Source organism: Camelus ferus, chromosome X (genome assembly GCF_009834535.1).
Source record: "Camelus ferus isolate YT-003-E chromosome X, BCGSAC_Cfer_1.0, whole genome shotgun sequence".
In the NCBI taxonomy this organism is placed as follows: Eukaryota; Metazoa; Chordata; class Mammalia; order Artiodactyla; family Camelidae; genus Camelus; species Camelus ferus.
Genome location: NC_045732.1, coordinates 70,090,166 through 70,117,216, shown reverse-complemented (window position 1 = coordinate 70,117,216; position 27,051 = coordinate 70,090,166). Strand labels below are relative to the sequence as shown.

Here is a 27,051-nt window from a genome sequence, read left to right as displayed (position 1 = left end):
AGATGATTCATTAATACAGTACATTTTTATATTTTTAGAAAAATAAATAACAGTGGGAGAATTGTTTGCTTTATAATATTGAAATCTATATTTTGTTTTGTTATTCTTTAAATATTACTGGAGATATACATGTCAGAACAAACTACAGATCATTCAACACTTTTCTTTTTTGTCAACTAAAAAAACTACCAGGAATTCCCTTGTCAAATAAATTTGCTCTTTGAATTGTCATAGGCACATGTTTATGTTGTCTCTTATGCAAAAGATCACTGAGGCATTTTGCTAAGCTTGGTGTTCTTAGCAAGTAATTAAGTGACTATCTTAATTTAATGAGATCTATATTACTGAACTTTCTGGTGGTAGTAGTAGAACAATCAATGGGAATCTGTCGCAAAGTAGATAATAAACATATCAGACAATCAAGGCACATGTTTAAATTAACATAATTTATATCACAAGAAGAATTATTCAAATATGTGGTTAGTCAAAAATATGGGCTTGATCATGTGGCTGTGAAGTTGCTAATGCATGAAGTAGTCTATTATTTAAGAAAAAACATATTCCTAACACATGTTCCTAATGAAGGATGCAAGTTCTCTTCCATCTGCCATCCAAATGCAGCCAGGGAGTTGATGGTGGCTATGATGTTAATTCAGTATTTAAGATTGATAGGACATAGGGACATTTTTTGTGTCTGTATCATACCAGTAGTGTTCACATAGAGCAAAAACATGCCCGGAAATGGTACATATGTATAAGACATCCTAATTTTGTTTCATTTGCTAACTTTCAAATGTATTTTTGTTGGGTAGCTTTCTATCATTAATTAGATCTTGTTATCAGGCCAAGCTATGGCAGTGATGGAAGCTGCAAGCAAGATGGTAAAGCTGGAAGTGATAAGGGAGAAGGAAGTTTCAGCCGCTATAGAAGCCAGAGAGCTAATAGAAGCCATGGAGGAAATGCAGCCAGTGGGGGCAGTGCAGCCATTGGAGACCATGAAGGACACAGAGCCAATACAGGCAGTGGAAGAAGAGGCAAGGAGAGTAATGAAGGTGAGAGAGTCAGTGGAACCAATGAAGAGAGTGAAGCCCTTGAACTCAGTGGAGGAGAAAATTGCTCAGAGGCGGATGATCCAGTATTAGAAAGACCAGCATCCCAGGATTTTGAACATCAACTGGAGGTAATGCACCAGTTGAAAACGAAAATGAATTCCTCTCCTTGTGAATGTGTTTCTTCATGTGATATGCCATGTTTCCAGCCATTCCAAATATATTTTAAACTTTTATCACAAAGTCTTAAACATCTTAAATTATAGCTGTATGTGTGTGTGTGTGTGTGTGTGTGTGTGTGTGTGTATATTTCTTCTAATTTGAATGGCTTCTATTTTCTTCCAGAGACAAATATATTTTCTTTGTTTGCCTTTATTACTCAGATCATAAAATATTGTTTGTTAACACATACATTTTTTTCTGGGAAGTTTTTGTTGTGATAAAATATGTGTAACATAATTTTTTTCATTTTAACCATTTTAAGTGTACAATTCAGTGGAATTAACTACATTCACAATGTTGTACAACTGTTAATACTATTTGTTTCTGGAAATTTTTCATCATCTCAAACAATTAAACAATTAACTCCCCATTGTCCCTCCCCCTAGTTCCCAATAACATCTATGCTACTTTCTGTCTAGGCACATTATATAAGCAGAATCACACAATATTTGTCTTTTTTGGTCTGGCTTATTTCACTTAGCATAATGTTTTCAAGGTTCATCCATGGTAGCATGTATCAAAATTTCCTTCCTTTTCAAGGCTTGAATAGCATTCCATAGTCATATCATAGTCAGAATATATCATATTTTGTTTATCCATTCATCTGTTGTTGGACACTTGTTTGATTCTCACCTTTTGGCTACCATGAAGAATGCTGCTGTAAACATTGGGTGTACGAGTATCTGTCATTGGAGTCCCTGTTTTCAATTATTTGAGATATATACCTAGGAGCAGAAATACTAGATTCTATTTTAACTTTTGAGGAACCATTAACACATACAATTTAAACAGAAGTAGTGTACTGTGTTTAGACAATGATTTCGTCATTCACAAAACATTTACTGATTTTATAGATAGGTTTTTAAACACTCGAGTAGCTTCACAGATGCTAGATATCACAGAGACTATTTCCTGGAGCATGTGGTATATGAACTAATTCTTGACAAATGGGGAGTATTTGGATATCTGAAAACACAGGTGAGATTCCAGACAGAGGAAAGATCATGCCAATTTACTTTCCCAGCCTATTGTCCTATCATACAAGCTAGCATAAAAGATGCCACGCTTTCATGAATTAGCGACCTTGTGCAAGCTGTTCTCCCTGTCTATAAGGCTTCCCCCTCACCTCTTCTCTGCTTGGTGAACTAGTTATATTTCATGATCCAACTTATATATCATCTTTGACTTTCCAAGGCAGATTTATACACCCCTTTATCTGTGATTGTAAATATTTTCCCCATCATTTTATTTTAGTACTTATGATATAGTCATTTAGCAATTTGTTTATTTGCTCTTCTGTCACAATAGATTATGAACTCTTAAAAAAGGCAGGAACTATGTTTAATCCATCTTTAATTACTTTTATTTACACACTCACCCAATCCTAGCGTCCAGTCTAGGGATTAGTCTATGATAGGCACACAGTTATTATGGAAGAAATCAATAAAGGAAGGAAACAAAGAAAATGGAGAGGAAGGAAACTCCCTAGATGGTTTCCAATGGGAAAGGAGTATCAGTGGGAAAGTATGTGTCTTTGTCTCTGCCTCTGTGTGTGTGTGTGTCTCTCTCTTTCTCATCTCTATCTTTCCATCCACCTACCTACCTACTTATCTTAATTAGAGGCATTAAAACAAGATGTCCCAGCATAGTTTTCATAGCACCCCTGGATATCTCCAGTTATCTCAAGATTGTTTTTGACATTTACAGAATAAATGGATCTTCCTTTCATTTTAATTTTAAAAGGACATGTTTACCATACAACAATTTTGTGGAAGGAAAGGTCATAAAAAACAAGTCTTTGACAGGGCAGCACAACTGTCTCAATGCCAAGAATCACTGTTGAGATACAAAGAAATATTTATCAATAGACAGACTTACCAAAAGCAGTTGGTATGTTTTTCCACAGGGTATGGCATCCCACATAAACTGTCAAATTTTGTGGCTTTTATCCTTGAGTTTCTCTGTAAGTTAATGAAAGCTGGCTGAATTTTCACTAAGGCATGTTCACACTCTTGAATATGTTGATTGATTTTCCATCATTAGCTTGGTCATTTCACAAAATGGAACTGAATCCCCCACACTGATGCTTTTTATTTTTTCAAGTAGCTGTTTGGCACAGCATAGATGAATATAAGCTTTGGAATCAAACAGACTTTGGCTTCAAACTGATCCCCCCCTATGACCTTGAATAACTTATTTAACTTCACTAAGCTTTAGTTTCTTTGTAAGTAAAATGGAGATAATCAGACTTACTTTTTGGATTGTTGTGAGTCTTCACAACAATACGTAAATAAGGTGCCTAGCAGAGTACCTGTTGCATAGTAAAAATCCCATAAATTTTAGGTCCTCAAATTGTACAGCTAAGGATTTCACACTCCTTGAATTTCTACTCTGACATCAATTGTCTCAATATAGACTAGTTCTTTGTCTCCTGATGGCATTGGTGAGTTCTGGTTAAGTGTGGATTTTATAAAGATGAGGAATTATAGATGTTACAAATTTTGCATTATCTTTTTCTGATGACTTGTAGGGATATTATGTTTCTCTCACTGTTAATTTCCTAATGAATTGAAAATCAATTTTTGATCTTCTTTCAGGAGCCATGTGGTAGAAGTGAGGCCTCAAATGCCATTGCCTCAGATGCTGCACTTGTAGCACCTGATGATGAGAATGACAGTATGGACATATCAGAAGTATCAACAGAATCAGGTTTTTCTGCCAGCCAATCATCTCCTTCCAATGGTTCTGAGAGGGCTGCAAATACTGACTTTGCCAGTGCCATCTGTAAGTGTGTTTAATATAATCTCCAAGTGCTGCAGTCTGTTCACATATTAAATACAGTGTTTGACCACTAGTTCATGATCAGAAAAGAATGAAATTATTCTGATATGCAGTTGACATAAATTCAACTGGATATGTCTCTACTCTTCACTAAATCTTTATGGCACCTAAATTCGAACTACAGTTGAGAAATTGAGTCCCTCATTTAGATTTCATTTGCAATCTACTTACAGTAACTTGAAAGACATTCATTTTTAGAAATGTATTTTTCACCATCTTGATTTGTGTTACCTGATGGTTTAGGAGTTATAGAAATGATAGCTCCAGTAAAAAATAAAATACTATAAAGGAAAAGGAATTTTTCTAGGCTTGGACTCATTTGTGAAAATACTCAAGCACATATGGTATATACACTAGTAATTTCCCTCAATATCTTCTCTTCACAGTATATGCTGGGTTAGTGGAAGTATCTGAGAAGTCATCTAAGCGACCCTCTGAGGTCAATGTTAACCCACTATATGTCTCTCCTGCATGTAAAAAACCACTAATCCACATGTATGAAAAGGAATTCACTTCTGAGATCTGCTGTGGTTCTTTGTGGGGTGAGTTTCTGAGTTGTTTTCTAAAGAATGTATTTTTATCTATGTAGCAAACCTGTGAAAAATCATAGATGTAAAACGTGTGTTTGCTATTGACAAACCATTCCCAATATGTATAGAGAGTAGTTAATTTGCTTATTTATTTATTTATTTATATATTTGCTGATTTATTTTCACTCAATACAGTTTGATGTTTGTATTGCTCCCTCCCCTTTTTATTTTGTTTTTCTTTATAAACTGAATTAACTTGGCTAAAATATAAAATTGGACTAGGTTATGATTATTTGAAAATTCAAGCTTACTGTTTTTAATTCAGAGATTTAGGGTAGTGTGCAGCATATAATACCTAATGAGATATTACAAGAATGATTTCTTTAGATTCTTGTCTTTAAAAAATCTTGTGGATTTGTAGAGAAAGTTCATTCTATAATATCTTAAATTTGATAGACTTTTTCTTTCCAGAAGAATTATAACCACACTGGTAATGCTGAGACAATATTTTACTTCAAGCTAGTCTGAATTATAAATGAAGCAGAATAAATAAATGCAAGGAAGGGAAAAATCCAGAGTAAATGCCAACCTCCAACCTGCAATTTCATAGATTTTGCTTAATGTATGGTTGAACAGAGGACAGAATTTTAAATTAAATGTAGATCCGTGTAGCAAACATTGTAGTTAGGTGGATTAAACAATTTAGGAAAAAAGCATGCCTCAAAGTTCTACTAATACAATGTGTCAGATAACCAGAAAGCAAGTATATTTCATTATCATTTCAGACAGGCAACAACCCAGAGATGAACTTAATATCCAGGAACTCATTTTAATAACTTGTAGTTTTATAATTTGAAAAATTAAAGATTATAGTCAAAATTTATTATACTTTTCCTTCCCTCTCTGATTCCCTTGTGGAAAGAAGATGCAGTTCCTATACCTGCCACTGGGTGTTACTCAGAGAACTGGTAAAGGACAGGGTGGGAAAATGAAGACCAAGACACGGCTTTTATCCTTATACGCTTGGAGAATAAATGTTGTCCAAGTAGATTGAAGACACTAAAGTGCTTTCTCTTACATTAGTTTGCTAATTTCCTTCTGTGTCTCAGGCTAAGGGGAAAAAATGCCACAGAGTTTTAAAGTGAATTTTTTTAAATTGAAATATAGCTGATGTACAATATTATGTTAGATTCAGGTGTGCAGCATAATGATTGGACATTTAAATACTTTATGAAATGATCACTATTATAACTCAAATAACTATCTACTTCTTAGACCTGGGTATCTGTCTCTTTCCCCAGGTTAGGGAAATTTTCAGCTATTACATCTTCAAATAAGTTCTCTGCCCCTTTCTCTCTCTCTCTTCTCTTTATGGGACCCCTATTATATGGATGTTAATATGCTTGATATTGTCCCAGAGGTCCTTAAACTATCCTCATTTTTTTTTACACTCTTTCTTCTTTTTTTCTGTTCATCTTGGGTGATTTTCGCTACTCTGTCTTCCAGATCACTGATCCATTTTTTTGTATTATGTAATCTACTTGTAATTCCTTTAATTTTTATTTCTGTTGTTTCTTTATCTCTGAATGGTTCTTTTTCATATTTTCTAGCTCTGTTGAAATTTTCTGTTCATCCATTCTTCTCCTCAGTTTGTGAACATCTTTAAAAATTATTATCTTGAACTCTTTATCAGGTAGATTGCTTATCTCATTTTATTTATTTCTTTTTCTAATATTTTATCTTGTACTTTCATTTGAAACATACTCCTTAGTCTCCTCATTTTGCATAATTCTCTGTTTTCACTTCTATGTTTTAGGTAGGTCTGTTGTATCTTCCCATCTTGGAGAAGTAGCCTTAGGTAGGAGATGTTTTGTGGGGTCCAGCAGCATACTCCCCTCTGGCCACCAGAACTAGATGCTCCAGGGGTGTCTCCTATGTGAGCTGTGTGTTTCTGTTGTATTAGGACCAAATACTGTGTGTGTGTTGATAGGTTGGGCTGTTCCCTATCCTGGCTGGCTACAAGGCTCTGCCTTATGTGATTGTTATGGGCCTGCTGCTCCCTGCATGGCTGGCTATGTAGCTCAGTGCCACACAACTGCTGCCAGCTTGCTTCTGGGTAGTGTAGACTCCTCACATGGCTGACTATGCAGCCTGGCAATTCCCAGCTGCTGTGGGTTCACTTGTGGGCAGGGCAGTCTTCCTATGCAAATGGCTGTGCAGTCTGGTGGTATGCAATTGTTGGGGCCCTGTAAGTGGATGAGGTAGGCTTCCAGTGCTAATAGGCAAGGGGGAGGATTCAAAAATGGTGCTTGTCAGGACTGATGTCAGCGTGGTAGAACAAAATCCCCAAAATGGTTGCTCCCAGTGTCTCAGTACCCTGGGGGTGTCCCAGTTGCCTTCTGCCTCTCCAGGGGGACTCTCCAAGATCAAGTGGGTCTGACCCAGGGACCTTTCAAACTACTCCCTCTGCCCTAGAAGTTGGAGCATGTGAGATTGTGTACATGCCCTTTAAGAGTGGAGTTTCTTTTTCCTATGGCCCTCTGGCTTTTCTGGATATAAGCCCCACTTGACTTTCAAAGTCAGATGTTCTGGGAGCTCATCTTCCCAATGTCAGACCCCTAGGCTGGGGAACCCAATGCGGGGCTTGGACCCCTTGCTCCTTGCGGAGGACCTCTGTGATTATGATATCCCTCTTGTTTGTGAGTCATTGACCTTGGGGTGTGGGTCCTTACTATACCACATCTCTGCCATTCCTTCCCATCTTGTGGCTCCTTCTTTATATCTTTATTTGTGGAAAATGTTTTCTGCTAGTCTTCAGGTCATTCTCATAGATAGTTGCTCTGTAAATAGTGGTGATATTGGTGTGCCCATAGAAAAAGATGTGTTCAGGGTCTTCCTACTACACCTTCTTGATCCTGACCCCCATCTGAAGTGAATTCTAACTTTAGTTCAGTCTTCTATTTTAGTCTTCTCGTTCAGGCTTTAAGCAGTGCTTATGTTTGAATGAATAGAGCCAGCAGACAAATAACAGTATAGGAATTTAGATATATGAAAGTAGGTACTAATTTTATAGGCATTTAGCAATGTAAGTTTTTTAATATATGAATGAACACAGAATCACTCAGTTTAAAACAATTTACATATAATTATTTTAAAAGCTTTAAAACCTTTAGTTATAGTTAGGAATGAGAGGCCAACTGAATTGGAGTCTTTACATGTGCTAAGTATGTTTAATATTTAATGGTAACTTTCAAAAGAGTTGATTGATTTTTATAAAGTTTGGAACATTACTAAAAGGTGCTGAGATATACATAAAATTCTATTTTTGTGATGTCACTCTAGACACCAGCCAGTAGATTTTTGCCAGAGGGTATTATCTTCTATATTTTAATGAAAATCAACTTGTTCTGTTGGTAGAGAGTTCATTTTTACACAAAATGATGTTAACACTAGCCTAAAATGATAAACTTTACCTTTATATAGATCAGCACACTGGAGTAGCAAAAATACTAATATAAATTAAATTATAAAAATGTAATCTGATCTAACATAACACTTTTCTTTTTATATACAAACAGGAGTGAATTTGCTGTTGGGAACGCGATCTAATCTGTATCTGATGGACAGAAGCGGAAAGGCAGACATTACTAAACTTATAAAGCGAAGACCATTCCGTCAGATTCAAGTTGTAGAGCCACTCAATTTGCTGATTACCATCTCTGGTTTGTTTAAGAACTAAAATTAGCTGAGTAATTATGCAGATTAATTAGGTTGCAAACTAGGCTAAAGACTTTTTCAGGTGAAAGTGTTCAGAGGAAAACACTTTAAATTTAACTTTTAATTGGGACACCAGGCTTTCCTACTTTTATTTTCTTATCTATTTACGGTTTAAACTTCTGACTGTCCTTTGGTGTCTGGATATTTGATTGTAATGCACCTGTCCTAGGTCAGAGATAAGAAAAACCATGTCATTTGCATCCTTTCAGGTCTTTTCTGAGTAACCGCTTACAACTTCACAACTCACAGCTTCACATGCCCATGCACACACGACCACACTAACCTCCACCATACACCTTTTTAAACTATGTGTCAGAAGCAACAAAGAACAAAGAGGACAATAATTGGGTAAAAATGAGACTCTGTCGTCTCTGGCGCAACCTTATCATAAGAGCCTACAGATAGGGTTGGTAAGAATAATGGATCCCCTAAGACCTCTTCATTATTCCCAGATAGTAGTTGAACTTCTTAGTCAGAGCCTGTACCTTTGAATATGAGAGAGGAAGTAAATGGATGTTAATAATTATTGTCATTAATAAACAGTACTTGGTATCAGGAAAGCACTAACATTAATGCTGACTGTAGGTAAAAAAATGACTGTTGAAAGATTAGGGAAAAAAATTTTAAATGGTTTGACTGTAGAATAAAATGATGTTAATCACAGTTATTTGCATGTGTTTATACACTTCCTGTCTATACCTAACAGCCCATGTTGCACGTTAATTAATGATTATGTATAGTCCTAAATATGATTAACTTTGCTTTAAGTTTTGGTTAGAGGAGAAAAATCTCTGTAGATATACTAAAGCTTCATCATTTTTTTGATTGTGTGTCATAGTCATTCATTAAAATTGCTTGAGGCACATAGAAGCAACATTTAGTTTTTGAAAGCATCTGGGTGGCTTATAGGCTGTACATCTGGATAACAGATTTCTTTACTTTTTATCCAGCTTTCTCTAACCCAAACGTACTCCTTTTAATGTTTAAGTTTCTCTTAAATGTGGATTATTTTGCATTAAATAGTACTGAGAACATCAGAGCAGACATATACCTAATAGTTTAGAGCTCAAATTTATTTTACCATTGAGGAATAGAATAGCAATAGATATAGATGCTTGAATTCTAACACTGCTTCAAGAAATGTCATGTAAAACATATTTAAGATTAATTACAGAAATAAGAATCTTACTGTTGGGCCTAGAAATCTTGTAATCATAAACCCTAAAAATGAGTATAAAGTCACTATCTTTAATGAAAATAAATGTGTTATTTTAATGGCTTGTTTTTCCTTAAGGAATTGTAAGAATTTGATGGGATTTACAATTAGAAAGTTAACATTAGAGATAAATTAGGTTGAGAAAAAATAATAAAACTGTTCAATTATTTTGTAAATATGCAGGAATGAAAGAGTACAGAGACCCATCTCCCTGGCCCTGAATGCCTAACAATCAATACATTTGACATCCTTTTCATATATACACTCTACCAGAGACAGCTTCTGGGTCTCTGAATCCCAGAAAGGTCATGACTTAGATAAAAGCCAAGCTATATATGAGTGGATAGTAATTCTGTTGCCCATACAGTGGCAGTCTTAACCTGTCCCAAAGAAGTATTTTACATTCCCTTCCACATAGGCAGCTGGTAGACACTTCTGCTATCTCTTTGAAGTGAGAGACTAAGAGAAACTTTGCAATCACATTTCCAAACTCTCAAGGGAAGACTCTGCTGCAGTGTCATTTTTTAAAAGTGCTTTTACTTTAATGAAAACATTTGATTAAGCAGGCAAAATATCTTTACCTCTTTTGTTCTTCTAATATATAAAAAATAGACTGAATTGAAACACTGCATTTTTTCTTATCTATCAGGCCGTAAGAACAGACTTCGGGTATATCATTTGACCTGGCTGAGGAACAAGATTTTGAACGATGACCCAGAAAGTAAAAGAAGACAAGAGGAAATGCTAAAGACAGAGGAAGCCTGCAAAGCTATTGATAAGTTGACAGGCTGTGAACACTTCAGTGTTCGTAAGTCCCATTTTATTTTTTTAATTGAAGTATAGTTAATTTGCAATGTTGTGTTAGTTTCTGATACACAGTTCTGCACTCATCTGTCAACAACTGGGAGTAATGTTATCCCATTCTGTTCTATTTCTGAGGCAAATTCCCTCTACTCTCAACCTTGGTTTTCTTCTTTTCTCTTTACTAATTGCCCACCAGACAGAACTAATGGCATAGGTAAGAGATATGTGGAATTATATCATATAATTGTTGCAGCAGTATATTTCTGTCTCAACAGATCATTTCTGTTCTGCATACAAAAAGGCTTTCCCAGAATAGGTTTCCATATGTGTGTATGTATGTACGCATACATCATTAAAGGTAGAAATAAGTACCCAGACAAATTAGGCATTAAATAAATATGATACTTTCTTCCAGTTTTGTGTATCACTACTTTCCTCCAAATCATATTATATAAATTTGGTAACCAGAGGTGAAAGATATTCCAAGATGTTAATCCAAAGTTTATGTAGCAGACCTACCTCTTACTAACTTGTCAACTTTTTAGTTCAGTAAGAGAGAGTTTACAAAAGTACTTATCTTTCAAATCTATGCTTTTGGTAAGCAGATGGACTAGTTTAGGTTTCTTGGCTGACGCCATTCCAACCCATCTCAGCTATAATAACAACCAAAAACACTTGTCCTACTGACAGGTGAAACAGTAGCATCTTTATATAGGAGGACAGCAACATAATCATATTTGCATGGTATTTTCATAACCTTCCAAGATCCACATAATAATGGACAGACACCAATTACTGCCATATAATAAAATTATTGGAAGTATTTGATTAACAGAGAATTCCTTTGCTTGTTGGAAGTTTATTAATCATGCTTCATTGACCTACTTCTGAACAGTTCAAAATAAAAAGAAAGCACAAGCTAGACTCAGAGAGACAGAGAAGAGAGCAAGAGTGAGAGCGAAAGAAGGGAGAGGAGGGGGAAATTCTTATATATTGGTCTCAGATGAAGTTTGGCTAGAGAAGACGGAAACAATGTTCCTGCCAAGGAAGAAGGGTTTAGCACAAAGTATAAATCTAGCAGTAGGATAACATATTCCATAAGAGTCAGAGGTCTATCCAAGAGCAAGTATATACTTTCTGTACATTTCTCTTTTTTAATTAAAAAATTCTGTTCAAATAATTTACATACCATGAAATACACCTGTTTAAACTATACAATTCAGTGATTTTGGTATGTTTATTGAGTTGTGTAACCATCACCATGATCTAATTTTCATCATTGCAAAAAGAGACCTCACAGCCATTAGCAGTCACTCCACATTTCATTCCTCTTACCTCATTCCCCTCACAGCTCTAAGTAACCACTGATCTACTATCTTTGCTATAGATTTGTCTTTTCTCCATGATTCCAATGGAATCATACATTATATAGTCTTTTGTGACAAGCTTCTATCACTTAACATAATGTTTTCAAGATTCATCCATGCTCTGATCTGTACAACATGTATCAGTATTTCCTGTTTATTGCTGAGTAGATTTGCATTGTATAGATATATCACCTTTTGTTTATTGAATTTTTTATACATTTTTTATACATTTGCACTTTTTCCACTTTTTGGTTATTAGGAATAATGCTGCTATGAACATTTTCATACATGTTTTTGTACATGGGAATGCATGATTTTTTTTCTCTTGGATAGTACTGCCAGACTGTTATTAAAAGTAGCTGCACTATTTTACATTGCCATAAGTATGAAGATTCCATTTTTTTCTTTATCCTTGCCAACACTTGTAGATGTTGGTCTTTTGATTCTAGCCATCCAAGTGGGTATAAAGTGACTTCTCATTCTAGTTTGATTTGCATTTCCCTGATGGATAATGTTGTTGAGCATCTTTTCAAGTGTTTATTGGCCATTTGTATATCTTCCTTGGGTTATTTACCATTTTGTTGTTGAGTTGTAAGCATTCTTTATATATTCTGGATACTAGACCCTTATCAGATATATGATGTACAAATATTTGTTCCCATTCCATACATTGTTTTTTTCACTGTGTTGATAGTGTCATTTAATACATAGAAGTCTTCATTTTAATGAAACCCAATTTATCTTTTTCTTTTGTTGCTTATGCTTTTGGTGTCAAATATAATAATCTAGTGCCATGAAGGTTTATTCCTATATTTACCTCTAAGAGTTCTATAGTTTTAGCTCTTACATTTAGCTCCTCGATCCATTTCGAGTTAATTTTTTATATGGAATGAGGTAAGAGGCACAACTCATTCTTTTGTATGTGAATATTCAGTTGTCCCAGTACCATTTGTTGAAGAGATTATTCTTTCCCTATTGAATGGTCTTGGCATCACCAACCATAGATGTATAGATTTATTTGTAGAATATCAATTCTGTTCCATTGATCTATGTGCTTATCCTTATGTCAGTACAACACTGTTTTGATTACTATAGGTTGTAGTTAAGTTTCAAAATTGGGAAGTATAAGTCTTCCAACTTTGCTTTCCAACTTCGATTTTCAAGATTGTTTTGGCTATTTGAGGCCTCTTCCAATTCCATGAATTTTAGGATCAGCATTTCCATTTCTGCATAAGAGACCATTGGAATTTCAATAGAGATTGTGTACACTGAATCTGTAGATCACTTTGGATAGTATTGTCCTCTTAATGGTAAGTCTACCTATCCATAAACAGAGAAAGTGTTTCTATTTATTTAGGTTTTCTTTAATTTCTTTCAGCAATGTTCTGTAATTTTCAGTATACAATTTAGAGTGTTCTTGAAGGCTAATGTATATACTCCATAAAACTATACACTATTTTTGTCACCTTCTTTTGGGCATCAAATTGTAGCCAAATAGCTTTTCTAAAAATATATGATCTATGCTCTTACATTGTGCTTATGATATTTTCAATGACAAATACAAATACTTGAGTGTTCTTGTTAACTCTGTGGTATTGCTACTTCTTTGTGTTTTATCACTGTAGTCCAACATGAAGAAACAACGTATATTGCAATTGCTTTGAAATCATCAATTCACCTGTATGCATGGGCACCAAAGTCCTTTGATGAAAGCACTGCTATTAAAGTGAGTGGTCTGCTTATTCTTTGTTTTTTCTTTTGAGAAATTGTAAACAGAATAGTATTTTGGAATATAGTAGCAGAAATATATACAGTTCTTCTACAGTTAATGTAATTTGAATATACCATGTCAATAATTATCGTTTAACCCTTTTTTAGACAATTCACAGGCACCACAGCAAGGGAGAATGTGAGGGAAATCCCTGACCCTTCCCCTTACAGGAACCTCCCCACCACTTCCTCACTCCCAATTCCTGTAGTCAACATGAAGACCTTCTCTTCTAAAGCCCCCAAAACAGGTTTTGGGTGCCACCCCAATGACTTGAAGCTGAGAACATCCCTGTTCTCTCTTAGTGGGGGGTGGAGAGCAGAGGGAAGGTAAGGAAAGATGTGACAATGGTAGAGGGATGAGGGAAGAGAAGGCCTATGCTCTAATTACCAGGGCTATAATAGATGGGGATGGGGAGGAAAGGGTGGATCTATATTCCTTCCAAGCTGGATCTCTAAACACATTTTTCTCTAGAACTATTGCAAAGAATGGTGGTTAGGCTTATTTGGATTATGAGTAATTAATATTTCCACTTTTATTATGGTTTAACTGAACTTCTATGGATCACCCTCTTAAGGTAACCATTTAGTGTCCCAAACAATTAAGTTGCTGATGATTTTTTAATCACACCTCATAAACTGGGGATTATTTTTATCTTTGTTATCTTTTTATAATGCTCCAGAAATCAACATAAACAGGATTATTTTGTATTTGTTTTATAGTAATAAAGACTGATTAATGAGCTGGCAGCATTACATAGAGTCCAGTAGCTTCTAATCTGAGGTGTATATAAGAATCATCTGGAGCATTTGTTAAAAGTTTAGATCTCAGACCCAACCCTGGGCCAAATTAGTAGGTCTGGAGTGGGGCCTGGGAATCTATATTTTTAGCAAACATCTCAGGAGATTTTGAACTGGTTGGTCCATGGACTTTTTTTTATACAAAGCACCAATCATGACATATCATGATAGACCCCAGCAAAGTATTCATGAAATACTTTTGTATCTTAGGTCACATGTGTTTACATGGTATATTTTGTAGGCCAAAACATCACATGTATAAGATAAAGACAGGCTAATTTTTAAGACTGCCCCTCAATGTCTATTTACACAATAAACGTGTTCTTTTATAAATAGCACAAACTACTATATAGAGAGTCTGGGTCTGTCCTGACACAGATCACATCCCTGATCTGATCTCCGTAAATTGGGCTTTGGGTCAGCTGTCAGTATTTGGATATGGGTTTGTTCTTGGGTGTCTGCTGATTGGTCAGAGCTACCTGGTATGGAGCTGGAAAGCAAAGAAGGTAAGTACCAACAATCTGTCTAGTCTGATACACAGTTCCTGGTCCAAGTCCTCACTCCAGTTCTTGAATTCCACCTCATGACTACAGTATGGTGAAACCTGTGATGTCCAGTCCTCTACTGTGACCTGAACTTGGCAATGAAACCTGTTTGACTTTTTGTTTCTTTGGACTAGGAACCATAGGAGCCTAGAGTACATCCAGTCTATGGTAGGTTAACATGTCTGGCCTTTTTCATTCCCTACCAAGTATGCATTGATCAATCAGCAGACTCCGAAGGAGACTACATGTCCTATGAAGCCTATATACGAATACTGGCAAAAATACAGGCAGCTGATCCAGCTAACCGGTTTAAGAGACCAGATGAGCTCCTTCATTTGCTGAAGCTCAAGGCAAGGAATTTAAAGACAGCAAACAGTGCAGAGCCATACAAGGCTCTTATGGTCATTGGAGATTTGGTCTTCGAAGGAAAACTCAGTATTTAGAACCTGAATATAATTGCTCTTATTCTAATAACAGACCTAACAAAAGTTCTAATACATAGGTCTCTAAATATATTATAATTTAAAAAAATCATTTTGGGTTTTATAAACCTGCTAAGCAAAAGGGTGGGGAATTCACCTTAGACAGAGTGTCATTTTTGGCCTTTTGGCCGTATTTGGTTTTATATCTACAGGTATTTCCAACACTTGGTCATAAGCCAGTGACAGTTGACCTGGCTATTGGTTCTGAAAAAAGACTAAAGATTTTCTTCAGCTCAGCAGATGGATATCACATCATTGATGCAGAATCTGAGGTTATGTCTGATGTGACCCTGCCAAATAACGTAAGATCCCTAGAAATTATTGTGTAACAGAATTTGAGTATTTCCAACTGTCAAAACTCTGAAAGGTTTAAAAATATGATTATCAACATCTATGCTAGAACTGAGACCTAAAAGATAAGTGTAGAGGGACAGAAAGTAGTAATGGATAAACAAAAATCACTGATGGTTTCTCAGCCCAGAGAGATAAGTCTGTTCTACAGGTAGATTTTGTCTGACACAGTATTTTTTTAAATAAATACAGTTTACATGTAAAAATCTGAATTTCTGTTGATAAACCAATGATCTGACAACATCAGACCCACATTACTATTTGGCCATAATCAACTGGAATCAATTCATGCCTGCTCCCTTTTAGATGGGATGTATGCTGTACATTCTCTCTCCATCTAACTTTATGTATTTATAATAACTGGCCCTAGTAAACATGAATTTGCAATCCTTGCTTTAGTCCTCTACACCTAATAATGCATTGAGAGATCTTTTAAAATTATGACATCAGTATTGCAGCATTATTATATGTATCCCCCTTCTTTATCCAGATGGTAGTACTTTAACTGTGATATATAGCAAATTATCATATAGTTTTCTCTTATAGTATAAATTATACTTAGAATTTATGATCAAAGGATTCAGCATTTTAAAATCTAATGTATGACAACTCTTCAATAATTATAAATATGAAAGCATGGCACATTTAAAATATGGATAGTTGTAAAAAATACTGTACACATCATTTATATAAAGAGCTTGGTGATAACATCATAACCCTCCCACACACATACCATACATAATATAATTCCACTGTGTCTCAAATTTGATGGTAGAACTGATGTTTGTCCTATTGAAAATTGTATTTAAAAGGAAGGGCTGAACCAACAAATCTCTGCTTCATCCTTTTTTAATCCCCCATTTTGTCGACCACTAATGTTTTAGCAGTTAACATTATACAAAATCAAGGAGAAAATTTTATGTACTTCTAAATCACTTTAGTAATGATATTTTACACAGCTTTCAGAATTATATCTCTGAAAATTAAATGGATCAATTGTCAGATCATTAGTGAAGACATTTAAAAAACATTTTGGACATATGTAACAGTCTAATTAGCTGATCACTCAGTTGTCACCTATGATTATATAGAAATCACCATTTATAATGTAGAAAATACTGAATGAACCAAGCCTAGCCAAAGCCACTTAGACATGAGTTCAGGTTAATTTTGATATAAATATTATAGTACTCTTCACTTGGAGCATCTGCCTTTGCTTCCTGTATCTTATTTTTTATGTCATATCAGATAGCTTTTATTTTGGAGCTAGTGCATTATTGAACATCACAATATTGGTCCAAGTTTATATATATTTGAAAAGTTATTCAAGAAGTTTGAATCCTGTGTTCCACTTGACTACTAAGCAAGGAGAATTATTTTCTTTTGAAGCAATCAATTAATTATTGTGGAAGCAAGAATGAAAGAAGATGAGTCTTTTTTTAATCATTTAATCATTTTCTGGCCTAATTAAGATACCTTAAGTGTATTCAAAAATAGAATTTTTAGCTACATGCCCTAGTGTCTTGACCCATTAAAAAAGAAAGGACTCTAATATAAGCAAGAGGATAGTGTCTTCTGAAACAGAATGTACTAAAAATAATATTTTTCCAAGAGTGCTAGACAGAAGCTGTAAAGCAACAAGGGAGCCCTGTATGCTAAAGAATATCTTGTTACTTCAGGAATCATCTGAGAAGCAAGAGAATTACCTCTGAGGCTTTCTGCATTTACAGCAGTCCAGTTTTATTCTAAACAAAATTTTTTTGTGACAGTCTTTTTTCTTGCAATTTCTTTTTCTCTCTTCCTCCATCTCTTTTTCTGATTCACTTACTCATGCGAGTACCCAGGGAACGCATTAAAATTGCTTTTCGCCTTTGGATCCCCATTTTAGTTTTAAGAATTGTTGTTGCTGAGACATGGCCTCAAGCACTTGGCCTGAGTACGCTGGGTTTGGCAAGTATAGTTTCTGACCTTTTTTCTAATAACTTGCTAATTTGAGACATGATAGAGGAATTAATTGTTCATGTCTTAGGAGAATGCAATTAATGTGACAACATCTGTAAGCAAATTCTGTCATGTTGTTTTATGCATTATGAGATTTAGGAATTGTTAAGTATTTCTTACTGTTTCATATTATGTCATCTAATATATCTCTGAATTTGTGTATTGGAGATGTTTTAAGATTATATACATTAGATAAGAAATTCTACATTTTTTTGTGAAGGAAGGATGACTTACATTTCAAGCAGTGAAGAATATTATAAGGCTGCCCCTTGTAAACATTTAAGCTCAAGCTATTTTTAAGTTAATTTTTAATTTCTGATATGAATGAATTTGTTGATAACCAGTGATTTTGTATTTGTTACTTGGTTCACATATTCCTTACTAAAGTATTCATTGATATGCTGAAATGAATCTGAAATCAAACAAGTAATGTTTCTTCTATCATCATACATAATTTCAATGAATTTCTCTGTGTTGGAAATATATCTCTACTTTTTTTCAAAGTCTTCTCCTAAATATAAAAGAATATTAAACAATGACAACTTTATGACACAGGGAAAGCTCTTTTCAAGTGTTGGATAGCATGCTGTTTAATACTGAAATAGAAGTTTCTCTCCTCCCTGTACTTTGAACTCCTTTTTGGTCTTTATTGCTCAGCCAAACTGCTTCATTTAAAAGTAGTAGTGATAAAATGTTGGACATATAAATCCTTATGAAACATAATTCCAGCCCCTGGAAATCATTATACCACAGAATATCATCATTTTACCTGATTCCTTGGGAATTGGCATGATGCTCACCTTCAATGCGGAAGCCCTTTCTATGGAGGCAAATGAACAACTCTTCAAGAAGATCCTTGAAGTGTGGAAAGACATACCATCTTCAGTAGGTATGTATAAAATCTTTCCCCTTTCAGATGATCCCAGAGAAGCTTCTATTTCCTGAAGTATCACTTTTTTCTCAAGGCATATAAGGTTAATTTGGGATACTGCATACTTACTCCCTGTAAAGTGGTATGTGGATTTGTCTTCTGTTTAATGAATTCACAAAGCTGCTACAAAGAAACTGATTTTGGTTGTTTTAGTTGTTTATTTTCAATAATCATATTATTACAGTAGGAAAGTAATTCCTTTCCCCAATAATCTATAATTTTATTTTAACTCCCTTTGCTTGCAGATTTTACACAGATGTTGAAAATGCTTCATTCCATCACACTGATTTTGGGGGTTTACCTTTATCTTAGGAGACTGCCAAATAGTCATAAGAGAAGAGCAAAATGTTTCCATTTTATATAGTCAATAGTGTTCTGCTTAGCAAGTAATATTCCTGAGAAGAATCAAATACAAACTGAATATGTGATACATTGGTTGTTGCTAAGATTTCATCATCCTTCATTTACAAAAGAGATAAATATGACTGACTGGAATGACTATTAGGTACTGCCCAGATGGCAACATAAAGAAAACTGCCTTTTCATCTTCATTAGGCCAGGACATTTTTTTCCCCTTCCTGACCAATGGAGGACTGCTGATCTGGGAAATCTGAATAACCTGAGACTCTTATATATGTCTCTGAGGCTTCGTAACTGCAGAGGTGATTCTAGATAGGGAACAGAATAATGCATATGAACAGTAAAAATATTAGAGCAGAATGATTTGGTGGAAGATAAATGTTCCTGGAAGAAGGAGAAGTTTAATGAAGCAAATAAAGGAGAAAGGAGAGGGAGAGGCAGAGAGAGACAAAGAGAGAAGGAAGGAAGGAGGGAGAGAAGGAAGAAAGGAGGGAGAGAAGGAAGGAAGGAAGGAAGAAAGGAAACAAGCAAGGAAGGAAGGAAACAAAGAAGGAAAGGAGGGAAGTAGGGTGAGAGACAGAGAGAAAAGTAGTTTGTTAATAGAGAAGCCAGAAGCTTCTGAAATCTCTAAAAATGGATAAATGTGATCCTCATGTGGCTTTAAGTTTGAAAGAACTTCTTTTTAATGGACATTTTTTTCATTATGAGATGATGGCACTTTGCATTGCATCTGCAGAATCCTTTCTTTTTGCATACATAGTGTTAAGGATTGTCCTGAAAACCTCCTCCAATTTCTTCAAACAGGTAAGAACTCACAGAGGTTTTAAAACCATTTTATGACAGAAGGTAAATGCTTACAATGTAATTGACAGATCTGGGACAAAAGAAACTGAAAATAATGAATCTTGTTCTAACCTTTACAGTGATCGTGATCAATATATTAATCAGAAATTGGAATAAGAAAATTCAATTCAAATAGGAAACTAAACCCCTATATTTGTGACACTAGATAATTGTAGGAATCAAAGAGGTCTTAAAAAGTCATTTGGTACAGCTCTTGTCCTTTAGCAAGACAACTTCTGATCTAAAACAAAAAACTATTTTAAGTCACTAAATTTTGAAAAGTATGTCTCTCCGTTTAAAATAAATTTATAGCACTACGAGAACACAATTATTTTGGTCTGTGTATTAAGGGTATTTTGAGAGTAAACTAAAGACTTCATTATAACACTAATATTAAGAAAATCAATTACTCTTATTTTCTGTCTAAAAGCAACTGCTTTGTTATTTAAAACTAACCTAGATCCAGATTTCCCCAATCTAAATTTTACATTTCCTTGAGATGTAATAAATGTTTTCACTAATAGCATCATCACTTTGAATTTACAAACAAATATAGGGAGACTTAGCAATCACAGCAAGTATCATTAAGCATTCCCAACCAAATCATTGGATTCCATCTCATATGCAAGCTGGCTCAGTAGCTACGTTAAGTGGCAGATTAATGTGTTTCAGAATTAAGGTGGAAATTATGTAATGCCATATGAACTGTGTACTTGGACTCAACAAGTAGATTGTGCATTAAGTTTACAAATTTTTGTTCTATATGGTTGTTGAAAAACATACTGCTACCTATGTCAGAAAATACTTAACAGCACCAGCTGACTATATGGCTATTTAAATAATTAGGTTTTCTGCTTTAAAGCATGGTTCAAAAGTTAAAATCTCAATAAAAATTTCCTGAGCTAGAGAAAGGCTTAACAGTATCAAGTTAACTTTGGTTCTGTTTATAACATGGTAATTAATTGAATTACATTAAAGTTGATAAAGTCATTATTTAAGCAAGTCTTTTTTGAGTTTTCAAGAGTTAGTCAGATTTCCATGTATGTCACTCAAGCACAAGTGCAAACCCTTACAAGACATTATACCTCAACTAGACTGTAAAATAAAGAATGCTGTGGCTAGATTTGACTTTATACAAACAGAATCAAATTAATCCTTAACCTTTTCTGTGGAATTGGAGAATATGAATACAAAAATTTACTGCAATCTGGTTATTCAGCATTGGTCACAATGGTGATAGTACATAGCTGGTTTGAATACCACTGTTGAGCAGCATAATGGCCAAATGACTTAGAAGGAGAAAAAAAGAAGAGTGTATTTACCTGAACCATAATAATGTCCCTCTTAATGATCAAAATGTTGACTGTGGTTATAATTTTCTATCACTGATAGAAAGATTTTGTGTTTTCCTGATTTTTAAATTTTTATTGTAGCTTATGAGTGTTCTCAGCGAACCACAGGATGGGGCCAAAAGGCCATTGAAGTCCGCTCTTTGCAATCAAGGGTTCTGGAAAGTGAACTGAAGCGCAGGTCAATTAAGAAGCTGAGATTTCTGTGTACCCGAGGTGACAAGGTATAGCTTACATCACCCAGTTAGACAAAAATAAAGCAAATGATAAAAATTAACTAAGGAAAGTTATATCCTTTTCTTTCTGACTATAAGTATATTTATGCTATATTTCCCAAATTGGCATAGTATTGATGAAGACAGTTTTGCAATTTACATTGGAAACATTGACTTGGTAAATGATGAAATTTGATTTCAAAAATAAATCATTTTCAAAAAGGTAAAAATTCTAATTATATCCAAAGCAAAGCTTAGCCTTTATTTTATTTATTACAAATTCCATTATTGTCTTTGATGCATAGTTCTTTCATGTTCATATTAATATGATATTTTGAAAAAGAATACTTGAGTAAATCTGCCTTTTATAGTTTTCAACATAATCTAATAACAGAAGGGAAAAAGTACTTATATTTCTTAACACCTAATTACATGGTAGAGTTTGTACTAAATACTTTAGAAACTATCACATTTAATCTTCAAAGTGGGTATTATTATGTCCATTTTACAGGAAAGAAAAATAAAATCAAGATTTGACAATTATTTGTGTAATGCAATCAGTTTTAACCAATTTAGAGAGTTTAGATGGAAAATGAATTGCATGACATCATTACAGCCCCTAAGTATTATGAGGAATAACAGTGATGAAATAATCCTAATAGGACTAGGAAAAATTCTTATTTGGAAGAGATTGCAGAGGATTTAAATTAAAATCAGAACAAATAGGATATTGCATTGGGCATCAAAGAAAGGTACTGGTTTGCAATATGAAGAGATATAATGGCAATAACAGTATTTGAGGTCAGATAGACCTAGGACACAGTCCTGGCTCTTGCCACCTAAGTGTAAGAACCTGAAAGTTTGATTAATCTCTCTAAGCCTTAGTTTCTTCACCTCAAAAATGGGAATAGTAATAACTGGGGAAAAATTCTGAAAATTATTGACAATGGGTATATAGTAAGCATTTCACAGATTGCCTGGCACATAAAACATGCTAAGGGTAGCTAGTGTTATCATCATCATCATCATTATGTCACACACCCTCCTAAGCATATCCATTGCGGATGCTGAACGTCTTAGTCCTAACAAAGAGGCCTCTATTACTTATGTTCATCTACTGTTCTAATTTTCTTTATGGCACAAACCATATTTACACAATATATTCCTCTCTAAGCCAATTGGTTTAGCTCATTATATCAACCTATTGATGTCAGTCTACTCCACTGAAATGAAAATCACACCAAGTAGAAAATTCCAGTGGCCACTTAAACACCAGCAACAATAAGAAACAACATCTAAATAATATAATATTTTCCACATATTAAAAGAAAAAGGAAACCCAACTTGAGAAAAGTTGATTGTTTTAAAGAAAAGGGGAATTGTTAACCAAACCAATCAAGAACTTTAACAGATCAATGCCATCTATAATAACCTACTCTTATTTAAACTAAATGAAGTACAGTTATATAGAATAGAGTAAAAGGTTATTTTTTTAATCATAATTTAGACTCTATACTAAATTCTTATTCTTTAATCTGAGGAAACCCTGTTCTGAAAAACAGTATGGCTTAATATTTTAATTGGTTGATGCATGTAAATTGAAGTTATAGTTGTATCTATCAAATATAAGGTTGCACTGTATTAAATATTTACTGATGGTGTCTCTTTCTCTTTTTAAAGCTGTTCTTTACCTCTATCCTGCGCAATCGCCACAGCCGGGTTTACTTTATGACCCTTGGAAAACTTGAAGAGCTCCAAAGCAATTATGGTGTTTAAAAGATTCCAGTGACTTATTGTAACATTTATAAACATCATAAATATGCAATTTGCATTTTTTAATTTCTGAGATTAAACGAGCATTCAGTTTTATTGTTAGGGAAAAATTAAATCAGATACTTTACTTTTAATGTAGCACAGAATAGTTCTAATGAGAAATGCAGCTTTATATATAAAATTAACTATAGCAAGCTCTATGTACTCCAGAGGTGTACAATGTCTTTTGCACAAACTTTGTAACTTTTGTTACTGTGAATTCAAACATTACTCTTTGGACAGTTTGGACAGTATCTATATTCAGATTTTACAACATGGAGTTAAGAAACCTGTAATGAGTTAGATTCTAAGCAGCTTTCAAAAGAACTGGCCCTGAATGAAGTGGGGTTTTTTACTGAAAAAAATAAAAATAACAACAAACCATATGCAAATTTGCAAAGTCATATAAAGAACCAAAGGTTACATTATGAAATGAAAATAATAAACCAGACTAAGGCTGAACAACCTGCATGCCTGGAGAATGCTACAGTGATAAAGGGCAAAAGGCCACCCATCATCCTCATTGCTCCATGACAGTTAAGCCTACAGTTAGAGACCAATTGTGTTCTTTTTCACCCCATGTTAAACTGGTTTTCTTCTGATAAGAAGAAAGGAAGAAAGCCTCAGATGCTTGATTTTCCTCAGAAACCCCAAAGATGTGCAATAGCTGTTTTTAAAAACCACCGAATAATACACTTTGCAAGCCTGAATACAGGACTGAACTCGTATATGCATGTACTGTAGAGTGAGTTTTGTTTTTTTAATACTTTAAAGTAGGCGTCAAATTCTAGCCCCAAAGACAGATTGGTTCATTTATCAAAATTCTTATCTGGCTAACAGTGTGACCATCAGACAGGATTAAATATTTTCCTGATCCCAGATTAAACTATGTAAAAATTTCCCTCCACTTATTAAACAAAAACAACAAAATGTAACTACAGAGAGTTTTGGCTGCTAATACTTGTGTGTTTCATATTTCTATTTCTGTAAAATCAGAAATTAATCTAAAATTGTGAAGTCTTTAGGTAAGGACTTAATGTAATAGGTAAGAAAAAAATGAAAAGATTTTGAAAAAGGTGACTTTCATCAAATACCTACGTCTACAAATTTATAGTAGTGAAAATCATGCTAGTGCATCACCCCATATGTTATAGACGCCATAGATAGGTGGTGTTTGGTCACCTATGGTAACTGCTACCTGGTGAAAAGCATAATTTCTGCATATCCATCCTCAATACCATGGTTAGTTCTGGAGCAATAGAGAAGCAACAGAACTACCACAAAGTATACCTCAGTATAATTCCTCTAGTTCTGCTTCTAAAATTGGAAGACAGTGCTAGTGGGATAATAATTTTCAAGCTACCTGGTTAACCAAAATACAAAAGCAGCTGACTATGTGTGATTTCATGATAGCACATTATTTCTTGGCACCTTGGTGCCAGGAATGATGATTTGGATTTTCCTAACAACTTATATCAAGAATGTAGTAGCTCAATAATGAGAATTTAGGAGAACCTGAATCCATGAATTAAAGAAATAAATGTGATTCACATTTCTGTTACTGTGACACAATAATGTGATCTTAAAACTGGCTTATCCTTGAGTGTTTACAACTCGAATGACTTTTTAAATGCAGTAGTTTAAAGAGAAAACAAACTTTTATGTCAAATTATTTCCTTAGAAGTAGTCTTCATTATTATAAATTTGTACACCAAAAAGGCCATGGGGAACTTTGTGCAAGTGCCTCATCGCTGAGCAAATGGAGCTTGCTATGTTTGAATTTCAGAAAATTTTCTCATTTAAGTAGCATGTAGAATTGAGTCTTTTAAGAATTCATTTTTCTTCATAATATTTACTCAGAGTTAAGGTTCAAAAATAAGCTTTGTCTTAAAATCGTATTTTTAATGCAGTAACACAGTAAACTATTTTAGGAAGTCAACTCCCATTGCGCTCTGTGGCTGTTATTCTAGTAAACACACTCAATAGCAAACTGAATCTATGGAGATGTCCCAAAGTAAACAAGCAAGAGAGATTGTAAATGTGTAATTGAGCTTTAAATGATAATGTGCTAATGAGGAAAGGAAGCTGAGCACATGTTAAGAAGGGAGATTGAAATATTGGGTAGCCAAATAGAAAGGACTGAAAATATTTAAAGTGGTTTGTAGGTAGTGACTATTTTCAACTTAGATGTTAATCTATCTGGAAGTTTTACATCCCTTGCCAGCTGAAATCAGAAAGTGAAGGGACAATTGAATTTCATAGTCAGTGCACAGTAATAGAAGAAATTATAACTACACCTCACCTTGTAGCAGCAGCACTTGGAAACCCTGGCCCATCACAGAAGCATTGAGAGGGGGTTCCTGAAAAGCCAAATTCTCTAGCCCTGTGATTTGAAGCATGAAAGTTCTGACAAGTTGTGGGTCGCATTGGGACTGAGTACAGTTTTATTTTAGTGTACTTTAGTTTTTTCACCAAAGGCTTTGTTTAAAATAAAAGGCATTATTGGAAATATTTGAAAATTAGAAAATGATATGTAAAAAGGGCTGATAAGGAAAATTCAGAGTGATTAGGTCGCTTGAAGTAAAGTCAGAGCCCCAGTGGAAACAGGACAGAATAATCATTGAGACTGTAAAATAGACAAAGCAGAAATCACACGTGTGTACACACAAGCACACACACAAAACATTAGAATGCATAATTTTTAGTATTTTCAATGCTACCAGTTTCTAGATAAAATAATCACTAAGTGTTTTCTGCCAGGACTCATTTCACTGAGATAGTATCCTTAAAACTAGGAATAATACCACAAGCATTCAATGGGATCTTTTAAGTAATCTTCAATTCCTTTCAAAACCGTGCCTACTTAAATTGATTTGTATTCAATCTGTGCTCTAACTTTAAAAATCGTTGAAATAATCTTTGAGACTGCTAATTGTTTCATCAGAAAGCCTGCAATGAACCATTGTTAAACCTCTAAAAATAAAATTTTTAAAAAATTTATTGGTTGATGTCATTATTTGCAGTGTTACTCATCTAAAACCTCAGAATTAGGACTCATTCAAGGAATATTCATTTCTTTAAAGTGTGAAATAATGCACTGATTGGAAGGTGTTTGGGGTTCTGCCTGTTGTTCCATTAGGAATTCTGGCCAAGGAGGGGTCTATTGATCTGTCTAAAATCTTTCTGGAAACAGTGGTGGAATTAGAAACTGATTAATTTTCCTCTAAACATATGGGACTCTACACAGACACACAGACTCGCATGGTGTGGGTGAAACAAAAGCAAATTTTAATGCTGACTTCCTTCCCATCCCTTCCCAGTGTCCTGAAGTCCAGTGGGTAAGAAAGAGGAGAACCTTTATCCAGAGAGAGGAGTAAAGATTTATAGTTTATTAGCATTTGAGAAAGGGTTTAGTGCAGAGTGACGGTGGAAAATGGAAGATACAGTAATCATGGAAGATTGTCAAGGAAGCTGAGTCCTTCAGTTGGGGTCAGAAGAGGAATAGCACTTCTCTCAGCCGGTCACAAAAGAATTAGATGAAAGATCCCATGGAGATCTTATTGTCTTGGAACACTCTGGAGAGATATTCATCAAGCTTTTCTGTTAGGGCCAACAAGGTGTGGTCCAATTTTTCAACTAGGTGGCATTCAGGAGTTGGATTACCTGGACATGACAAGCTTGCCCAGGCCAAATTCAAAGTGCTTCATTACAGTCAAATTGACTCATTCACCTTGATACTTAGGATCCATAGACTTCAACCACTTTAAGGGACAGTGTTACGAGCCAAG

At 34.6% G+C, this 27,051-nt stretch overlaps 1 protein-coding gene across 1 annotated transcript in view; it reads left to right on the top strand.

Annotated features, from left to right (window-relative positions):
* The window catches only part of NRK (Nik related kinase), a 92,704-nt gene extending 66,441 nt beyond the window's left edge, over positions 1-26,263 (top strand). Inside the window, exons 8-18 of the mRNA XM_032474694.1 lie at positions 831-1,180; positions 3,869-4,055; positions 4,499-4,654; positions 8,221-8,364; positions 10,285-10,443; positions 13,432-13,532; positions 15,126-15,269; positions 15,554-15,703; positions 18,483-18,642; positions 21,321-21,460; positions 23,132-26,263. Coding sequence (XP_032330585.1) covers positions 831-1,180; positions 3,869-4,055; positions 4,499-4,654; positions 8,221-8,364; positions 10,285-10,443; positions 13,432-13,532; positions 15,126-15,269; positions 15,554-15,703; positions 18,483-18,642; positions 21,321-21,460; positions 23,132-23,227 — 1,787 coding nt within the window. The 3' untranslated portion in view covers positions 23,228-26,263. The remainder of the gene's footprint in view (positions 1-830; positions 1,181-3,868; positions 4,056-4,498; positions 4,655-8,220; positions 8,365-10,284; positions 10,444-13,431; positions 13,533-15,125; positions 15,270-15,553; positions 15,704-18,482; positions 18,643-21,320; positions 21,461-23,131) is intronic.
* The last annotated feature ends 788 nt before the right edge of the window (positions 26,264-27,051 follow it).